Source organism: Pygoscelis adeliae, unplaced genomic scaffold, assembly GCF_000699105.1.
Source record: "Pygoscelis adeliae isolate BGI_AS28 unplaced genomic scaffold, ASM69910v1 Scaffold56, whole genome shotgun sequence".
Lineage (NCBI taxonomy): Eukaryota > Metazoa > Chordata > Aves > Sphenisciformes > Spheniscidae > Pygoscelis > Pygoscelis adeliae.
In genome coordinates this window covers 860481-871003 of record NW_008824944.1, presented here as the reverse complement: position 1 = coordinate 871003, position 10523 = coordinate 860481, and the positions used below count along the sequence as shown (strand labels likewise).

Genomic DNA, 10523 nt, shown 5'->3' with positions numbered 1-10523 from the left:
TGGCGTTTGTCTTCCCAAGTAACCGTTACGCGTGATGGAGCCCTGCTTTCCTGGAGATGGCTGAACACCTGCCTGCCCATGGGAAGTAGTGAATGAATTCCTTGTTTTGCTTTGCTTGCGTGCGTGACTGTTGCTCTACCTATTAAACTGTTTTTTTTATCTCAACCCATGAGTTTTCTCACTTTCACCCTTCCGATTTTCTCCCCCATCCCACTGAGGGGGAGTGAGCGAGCGGCTGTGTGGTGCTCAGTTGCCAACTGAGGTTAAACCACGACAGAGTCATATTCAGAGAGTCGTAACATACAAATGCTCATTTAAATCCTGGCCAAAACAAAAGTGGTTTGGGGGCCTTCACAATCTTCTCATAAGGCTGTCAGTACCATTACTTTTGATTCCTGCTTCGAGTTGAAGAGTAAATCCTACATCTGTTCCATTTTAACAATATGAATGTTTAGTAGTTGACATCTGCAGAGATTGCTCATTCACAAGAAATGGAGAAAAACTCAAAAAACAGCAGAAAAGATGTTATAACATCCATTTTTCTTCAAAATCGAGAAAATTCCGAATCTGGTTGCATCAGCATAATTTTGTCTTCTTGCTACTCAAAACACAACATACTGGACTATTTTCTGCATTTTAAACAGTCTGGTTCTATACAGATATGTTTGGTTGCTGTAAGTGTCATTTGGCTGGCATGCCAAGATTTTTCCACTTTCATAAAGGCTATCCCATAACTGAGGCTCCCCTTAGTAAGTCTTAAATCTACTTTTATCTGAGCTGATGGATGTGCCATTTTAACCTATAGATGTATGTTCCTTTTTGGCAATTACTTTAGCTAAAAGGATGAATGAGCTCCATGACATAGCAGACTACCTATGCATTATTTATAAGGAGGAAATCTTCATAAAACTACATCCAAGGTTCTTCTCAAAATAGCCCCTGAGTTTCATATTAACAAAACCTCTTCATTTTTCTGTGTTCTTTCCAGAGCCCTATGCAGGAAAAATATAATGGCATTTCAGGAAAAAATCAATGCTATTCTATCTGAAGATGAGAGAGTCAATGGAGCAGAGTCATACAGAGACACTCAACAGGAAACACTGAGCACTACTACATGTCTAAATAACAGTATGACTCAAGGCTTCATAGAGAACAAACTCTATCTGCTGGGATTCAAAACCTCGAGTTCTCCTGGGAAAAGGACTCTTTTTTTACAGCATCTACTTCCTAGTCCTGAAGTAGATACCTCCATTTAGTTAGCTCAATAGATGCAATTCTTCACTGGCTCTGTTGACTTGATCTCGTGGCTTCGTTCATATCCCTGACCATAGAGGTCTGGTGCTCCTTGTGACACCCTAGGATATGCCATTTGAGCTTTAGCTGCAGTTCAATGGGGAATGGTCTTATGTTAAGACAGTCTTAACAGATGTCTCAGATATCCCAGGACATCACAAACTATTACAGATGCTGGTGTGAGAGCAACTGAAGGGAGCTTTTGATCTCCACTGTCTAAAATGGGAGCTTAGGTGTTTAGCTTAAATATAGACACCTACATGTACACACTTAAATTTAGGTTTCTTAGTTACAAATGGAATCCCTTCTCTAAATTCAGATGAAATGGACTGCACCAACTATGTACAAAATGCAACTTTTTAAAGAGAGTAGATTTATGCTGCCAATTCACAGCATGCGTAATGAAACACCTGAATATTTTTCTAGAAATTGCTCACTATCTCTGAATAGCATTGTGAAGAAAGTATTTCATGTGCTTCTTCTTAGGAATCATTTGTCAATTTCAGGTATCAGCTTTACATTTTCTGTTCTGCCAGTTAATACCTGGATGCAAATTAGAAAATGTCTCTTTTGCACTCAAAATTTAGTTACTGAATATTGTATCCTTACTGCATTTCTGCCAGGTCATTTAAAAAGTAAATTATTTCTTCTTCTGTGATGTAAAAATTGCTATCTAATTTTCTTCTCTATTATTGTCTGGCTGTATGTGAATTTGTTCATATAAAACTACTTGCTACAACTACTTGTATGAAGCTAAATGCCACAAAGTCTATGTTGGGTTTTTCACAGTATGTCATAAGAAAAATTAAATATAAATTATGTAGACTCACAGTTACTCCACATGGTCATACAAGTAGCTTAACAGTCACACACTGTGAAATTTAAGGAGAAGACTTAGTACCCTCACTTTCCTTTCCCCTGAGAGTCAAGCTGCATGTTTTGGATAATTGTCACTTGTCTATGTAAGCAAATACCTGACTGCTTAATTGACTGAATGGGATTTCATAGATATCTAAATAAACAGTTATGTTTTCTGCACATAATTTATCTTCAGTCAGAAGAAATATGTGTAAAATTTTGTAAGTATAACTGATGCCCCCAACGTATATATTTGGCCCTTTAAAATGTACAGTATCATACACAATCATGTATAAATCCTGAACATTAATCTTAGTTGAATTTTCGTCACAGAGGAAAAGTAAGATTCTTTCCTGATGAAAAATTTTGAACTTTACAAGATAAAATCATCTTTCCTGTTTGATTAAATGAATTTATTGTCCAATAGTCCTCATGATTATGGAAGCTAGAAACTATTAAAAAAATCTTACAGATATTCTCAAACCAGACCAAGCAGTATTCCACTCATAAATTAAAAATCCCAATGCCTATACAACAGCTGACTTGCTGGACTTTGAGCCAGAACAGACCTGATGATCAGACATAAATTTAGTATGAATCAGTTTCTTTCAGCAAATTTTGAATCATTTGGGGCCTCTAAATTAACATTGGGAAACCGAACTAAGAGCCAATTGTAATGTATCCTGAAAGCAACAAAAGTCACAACATCCATGGCTACTTCAGAGAGAACCACTCAAGGCGGAAAATCTAAAAGTCTAAAAGTGAAGCATGAGTCTTTGATTGCTGGCTCACAACATAGCTGCCACACAAAAATGAATAATCTAGTCCTACAAACAAAACACAGCACCTGCATAAGGGTTTTCAACTCCACAAAGCTCATTCAGACAGATAGTTTGTGTCTGGCCTTAGGATTTTGTAAAATATATCTTACAAGAAATTCTGACATTTTTTTTTCTTCCAAAGAGGCAAAATGTTGAAACAACCAAAATACAATGGTCACAAAAAAGAAAGATGATCCATATCTGAAAAAGTTGGTATGAAGGCAAACACTAGGATCCTACTTCATCAGAGCACTTGAAAAATTTCACTCTCTGAATATTCTACCTCCTTTCAACCAAGCAACTTCTGTGAGAGTTCCTCTGGGATATATACTTGATATCCAGTAGTCAAAAGTGTCCTCTGTGTCCTTTTGTATCCACAAGATATACACTACTGAAACTTTTTTCCAAAAGGAAGTATATGAAAAATTTCATAACCCTGAATATTATTTTTTTATACCTAGAAAACAAACACACTAGCAGAAAATAATTCTTACTATTGCCCACTTAATATGCCTCACCCCTCTTCTAGGGAGAGACTTGCTAGGGAATAAGAAAGTAATCCAGTTATAAGACTATTTCACCATTGACCTTTTCTCTGAGAGTACAAACAAAATTACAAGGTAGGAGGAGCTTTGGGTAGGGATTATGAATGAGCTGTGATTCTGGGTAAATACCACATTTTAACAAAAACTAAAACAATTATCAACTAAGTCCTGCCACAAAGGACTTCCTTTACCTCATTTCTCTTCCTGGAAAGATAGCAATTAAAATACTTTAGATGTTAACTTCTTCAAATAATCACCTTCCTAAATTAAGGTTTTTTTTAAGGTCCCTGTAAGTTTTTATACCTTCACTAAGTAATTAATAATGCTTGATTATTAATCTGAGTTTTAATGCAGGGCAAGTGCTCAATTCACTATTATCAAAATTTCAGTCAAAGCTGGTTTCAAATACATGAAAGAGAGAATAAAGAGGCTGTAAAATACTAGCTGCCCTTTTCCTATGATTGTCATATAACCCACAATGTCTTTTTCAGGTTTTCCAAGGATGTGGCCAACCTAAACCAGCACCTGCCCTGAGATCTTCCCGTTCTGTCCCTGAAAACTTCAATACCCGGTTCAGACCATATAACCCAGAGGAGCGACCTACAACTGCTGCTGGCACAAGTTTGGATAGGCTGGTAAGGCAAAATATATTCCATTTTTGAATTAGTAGAAACGGCTTGGTAATATAGTAGAAAAGTGATAATCTCCTGACATTTTTTTTTTTATAATTTCATAATCACTCTTATAGTTTCTATGCCAGCTGTTCCAGCATTCAGTAAATCTTTTTTTCTCCATTGGAAATGGTACAAAATTGTATTGTAGGAGAACAATATGACTCAGTTTTTATGCATTAGAAATGTTAGAAGAGAATAAGCTCTTTTCTGCAGGCTAAAAAACAGATGAGTCACAACAGGTACTTTGCAGTATAAAATCTCTTTGAAAAGTGATCTACAGCAATATTTTATATTTTTTATTTTATTAAAATTTTTTGTGTGTATTAAAGCAATTTTTATCAGCTAGTTCTTTAACATATACACTTGCATAGGCACATTGATTTGTTCTACTTCTTTACTTAATTATAAAATTACCACTGCTTTATTTCCATCCATCTCAAAAACTGACTTTTAGTAGCTAAAACTTCAGTGATCATTGATCTTGCTTTATTTATTCAATCATTTTGAAAACAAGACTTTGACATAAGATTCTTTTCTTTACTACCAGTCATTGGATTCACATTTCAGACTTTGATGTTCCTGCTATTTATACATCTGTAGATTTACAGTGAACTAATTATTATAGCTGTTAATACTGTCTCAGCAGTACCTCATCTCGAGGTAAAGCCAATGAGCAAAATCAAAGAGTTGTAAAGCATCTGAATCAAAACAGACTGTATCATACCCTCCGCTTGCCGAGCTTATTGCTGAACACTTGCACAGCATTGGTCTGTCCTGATGAAGAGAGTCATGCTCAGGGCTGTAGCAAGAGCGAGGGGAGAGGAGTGCCCAGCTGGAAACAGCCACCATTACCTCATACCGTTGGGGGTGTGAGGTTTTGGTGAGCTGCAGTCCCGCTGGGTACCAGGCAGGTGCCGGCTGTACCAGGGCACCAAAATGTCTTGCTATGGTTCTGATCATGAGCCTAAAAAGTCTAGAGGTTTCTCCGATATGCGGCTTAAATCGCTGAGCAGGAACCCAAATATACTAATTCAGATAAGGACCTGGATATCTCCTTGACACCATCTTTCAGCAAATTCCTTTGACAATCACAGTAGTCTTCCACAGTGCCAAGTCTTTCCAATCGCCTCTATCTATGCTGTGTTCTATCTATGTACTGTATTCTGTCAATCTTCATTGCAATTCAACTAAAAAAATACCATGGCATTTCTAGTCAGGACATGGGATTGCGCTGCAGCAAAAAGCAATGTTTGTTAGTTCTCTGCTCTTCTGGAAATAGTGTAGCCTGGTTATCCTAAAAGAAGCAGAAAAGAAGATGTTTACCTCCATTGTAGACTTAGGTCTTTCTACCACAGCAGATTCATAACCCGGTGTAGCATCTCAGGCTAAAAATCTGGCTGGTAATGCTCAATCCATATTTGACAGGTTCTTAATTTTACCCTTTCACTTTAGATTCAAAGAACCAGCCCTTGTGTATTGCTCAGTGCAGAGGCCTGGATCTTGATCTAGAATTGGCCAAGGTAAAGCGAAAGGTCACCGAAACCTGTAGGTTTCAGTCATGCTCCGGACAAAGCAAAAGGTTGCAAAGAGAGGAAGTGGGAGGAAGCGCATGAAAAGGAAGGCTGGTAGCACAGTTCAGCTTGGATTACTCTTATGTTGTAAAGACAGTTCAAGCATTTGTGCAATGAAAAAGACAGGTTTAAGAAGCATTCCATAAGGCATTCACATAAGGAGAATACTTCTAAACACATTAATATCTTTTTTAAACTACAAGCTTCCAAAATACTGAGCAGCATCCTGAATAAAGAAGAGATATGTCATATGCTGCCAGCCTTTAAAGGCTGTAACTAATGAAAATTGCCAATGCAGATAATCCTTTATAACTCATAATAACTTGTAGATTTTCAAAAGGGAACTTGTCTCCATATAATTTAGCTAGGTTTATTCACGCATTATTTCAGGAAAAACAAAGAGCTTAGCATTGCTGCTGTTACTTTAAAAAGTGTTCAAGACAAATACCTTTTTTTTTTCTTGCTGGTGATATTTAAAATAATAACTCTTCATGTCCTGTTAACAATGAGTACTGGTATCAAATCCATCTCCAAATGGCAGTGATGCACGTGTTATCTCCTTTTGTGTTGAGACCAACAATCCCTCAAGTTCGAGATGGCCACTGACCTCAGCTGGAGCAAGGAAAGGCTGTATATGTGGATTAGAGCAGAAGGCCTTGCTTCAGAGCTGTAATCCCTTAGCAGCACTTGGGAAAGGTCACTGCCTGCATCTCACACCAACTTGGGTAATTTTATCCAGAAGGATACAAATGCTGCACTCCTACCTCACAGGAACACCATTCAACCTGCCTACATTAGAATCCTTAGCGTTTAATGTGCTGAATCTTTCCCTGAATCACGTCTCTCTCTTCATTAACTATAGACAGAGCCTGGAGGACCAGCTTCAATTAGATCCTCCTAACCCTTGCAATGCAAAAGGACGTAAGGGTAATCCCACTCACAGCAGTTTTCCAGTCTGCACACTGATCATTTTCTATTGCTTGCTTAATACAAACGTACAGCAATATTAGTATTTTGATAGTAGTGTCAAACAGCTAAAGCCCCTTTTGATTTTTATAGATATAAGAAACAAATCTTTCCTTGTGAGTCAGCTGACTGTTCAGTCTTACATTAGTGCTTTTACAAGTCTGTTCTGGAGTTTGTATTCATAAAACACTGTCAGACCGCTTAACTTCAAACTGTCATTGCAAAGTCCGAACATGCAGCTATGTAAACCTCAAAAGAAGTGACAAACAATCCTGCTTTCATCTGTCTTTGACAGCATGTCCTCAGAAGAGATCAAGTTTAGAAAATGTTTCCTCTGCAGCTCAATCTTACACAAACATGTAGCATACCTGAACCAATTTTTATACTCCTGCTCATATCCCTCATAACCTGCTCATATTTATAAGCTTAATTCAGGTGAGCATATTTTATCAGGTATGTTGCACAAAGCAGCCCTCATAAGAAGCCTATACTGAAATCACCGGGTACTCCACCCTTCTGAGAAAGTGATCCTTCAACCTTGCCTGAACTTGTGTGATTAATCCAGCTATTCCGTTCCAAGAGGGAGAGCAGTTTCCCTGTGTTATTGTCATAGCTATAACCAGTAAGGCTTAATAAACAAGAAATAGATCAAAATAAATTGTGAGAAATGTGAAAAAAAATTAAATATCCCCAAAAGCAGCAGTATAGCTGGTTTAAAATGTGTCAGATGTATTTAGGAAGTTACATAGAGCTTGAGAGAGTTGTCTAAGCATAGATGTAAAGCACCGTCTGAGACACCCCAGAGCATCTGAAACATGGGACTGGCAGATATGGCACAGGACTAGAGGAGACCAATATAATTCTGGAGTAGCACTGGGGAGCCAGGTAGAATACACTGCAGCATCTCAAGCAATTCAAGATACCTATGGTCAGGCAATTCAGTCACATCTTCACAGCATAGGGCCTAAAAGTCAGGCTCTTTCTAAAGTCAATGGAGAGAGACACACATCTTTGGAGAGTGATTCACCCCATCTGTCACAGACACCTCTCACAGACTGGGAAATGAAAGGCTCAACTGAGATACCCACATGTAGATATGCAATACTGAGATGCCTTGGAGTATCTAAGACATCTAGTTGAGCTGACAGATAGGATAATCCTTTGGGATGCCCATGCCCTCCTGGACGGGCAGCTGAAAGCCGGGTAGGACACCCTAGAGAATGCCTACTATGTGCCATCCAAGTGGGAGAACAGAACTGAGCCCCAGCTTTTCTCTGCAGGTCCCTCTGGGTGGAATTCAGCTATGTAAACATAGTTACCTAATGCTATTTGAGATGCTTATGGTCTTGAAGATGTCCAAATGTGAAAGCAAAGTTACAGGAGACCTGGCTGGAAGTAAGATGGAAGCTACTAAATTCATTTTCTATGCCCATAATTAGGTAACTGGATTCCATCCTATTTCTCTACTGACTGTAACAGAAGCAAAAATGAGGACTTTTCTGATTCAAAATAGAGATCCATAGTGTAGATACCTATAACCAGCTATCTAGACTTGCAGTCTAGATGAGTGTAGTTTTTACTGTTAACAGAGAGAAATAAAGGTCTTTGTTCAGTTGTCTAAACATAGGTTTATGTCTAAACGTAGGTTTAGGCAACTGAATTGAGATCAAATATTTCTAAAGCATGATTCATCTCATCCTAAAGTATACATTTAAACAGCTCAGAGAAATCATTCCCTATCCCTCTACTACAAAGTGCCAAAAAGTAACAACCTTAGGCTAGGCATCTAGCAATATTCAGTAAGATAAATACTGTCAGAAATGAAATAATTTTAACCACTGAGTTCAGCTGCTTCTGCAGGGCATGACCTAAGATTTCTCATTTAAAATCAAGTGCTTATAAAGACTCGTTATCTTCTCTGTGGTTGCCTGTTTGGTATAACCTGTGGTTTATTTTATTTTGTTTTGTTTTGTTTTTCTGTTCCCTGAATCTGTTTCCCTCTTGCTTCCCAGAGGACTATCTGGAGGACAATGCAACATGGTGTAAGCTTTGGTATTCTTATTCTTCACCTTCATTCCCATTTGTCTTTGTGCAATGCTGGGCAAAACACTTCTCTAAGTTTCATCTTCAACATCTTTACTTTGTGTGTGTCTTGTAGGCTAAAATGCTAGCAGTTCTTTCTGTAATTTTGCATTCTGGTTGAATTCATTCTGCCCAGTGTCCAGAGCTGCTGAACACTTCCAGTATTTTTCTCCCACTTCAGGGATGATGTCTCACCCCCAGAAAGGAGCGTATGTATTCCCTCAGTGAGCTAAAAGCTGGCATAAGCGTCCCCATGGTCTCAGACCCCACATATGCATGTGCAGCAATGTAGACGCTACGGTGGCATTCAGCTGAGTCCTGTGCCTTGAGATAGCACTGGAGCAATGGAAACAAGCTCCCAGGCCTTCCTGGGCTCTCTCCCTAGAATTGCCCCTGTCTTGCTGTCCGATCTTGGGCAAACCACTGAGCTTCTCTGTGGGAACTTGACAAAGTAGATTCCCTTATGCTTTCCAGCTTCGTAAGTTTTTGTGAATGTTAGAGGTCCCTGGTTTCAGACAGAAGGCCTCCTCGGCAGGGTTCAGCACAGCCCAAGGGGAAGGCAGGAACACAGCACCACGCAGATATGCATCACCTCACTTGTGAAGTACCTCAAAGCATTTAGCCTGGACTATTATATCCTGCTTCTTAGCAGGACTAATTAGTCTACAGAGAGCACCATGCTAAGATAGCCATACTACCTCCTGCGTCTGAGCTGCCTCAAGTACCTCTGTGTCCACCGCATCACCGTACAGCACAGTGCTGCCTTAATTCAGCTGGAATTTCTCCCGAGAACGTACTGCAGCCTGACCTGGCTGGACGTGTATAAAATAATTCCACATTTTCTTTCAGGAGGACATGGAAGCTTTCTTGATTTTCCACAAGGGAGCTGATGCACTATTAACCATATAATACATAACGCACACGCATAGTATGGAGATAGGCAACTGAGAAACTGGCCGTGGCATTTTGCGAGTGATTTACATTCAAGTACACTATAGTGGCTGCAGAGATAAGTGGATGAGCATGCACCCAGTCTGAAAAAGAAAACCTTTCATGCTCTTTACCCTGGGGAGGGGAATATATTGTGTCACACTTTGTAGGAAAATGTTCTTTTATCTTTCCTCCTGTTTTCCTTAAAATAAAAGTAAATAAAGTCTCAATTTCCGTGAGCAAAAGACCCTGAAAACTATTTTTTTAGGAATAAAGTGGGATGTATTTGAAGTGTCCATTCAGTCATATTTTTAATTTTTTTTTGTTCCATTGTGTAATGATTTCTGTTACAATAAAAGAATGCAATAGTAACCTAACAAATCTGTTGTGAACAATTCCTTCCCAGTGCTCCAAAACTACATGAAGTGGAAAACATGATTAAAAAAACAAAAAAATCTGCTTTATTTTTTAGCTATAAAAGACTAAAATTAACAGGACAGTATACGATGAAGACATTGATCTGAATTGCCCAGGGAATCCTCTGGGGCACTCCTGAAAGTGGAGTTTATGTTTCAGTTTTGTTAGAATCCATTTAGTCCAGAGTCTAGAAATGTTAAATATATGCAGTGATAGCACAATTTTCCTGAGATAGGATGTTTAGTCTCAACATTTTATTTCTCAAAAAGCCCTAGAATAAAATCCGGTAGGTTTATACCTACTGGATAGGTAGGGTTTAAATCTTAGAGGGTTTAAAATACTGAGATTAATTTTTCAGACACCTTC

General features: G+C 38.5%; 1 protein-coding gene across 1 annotated transcript in view; it reads left to right on the top strand.

Annotated features, from left to right (window-relative positions):
- GPC6 (glypican 6) overlaps window positions 1-10523 on the top strand; it is a 561851-nt gene that overhangs the window by 483338 nt on the left and 67990 nt on the right. Inside the window, exons 6-7 of the mRNA XM_009325570.1 lie at window positions 4009-4152; window positions 8741-8770. Coding sequence (XP_009323845.1) covers window positions 4009-4152; window positions 8741-8770 — 174 coding nt within the window. The remainder of the gene's footprint in view (window positions 1-4008; window positions 4153-8740; window positions 8771-10523) is intronic.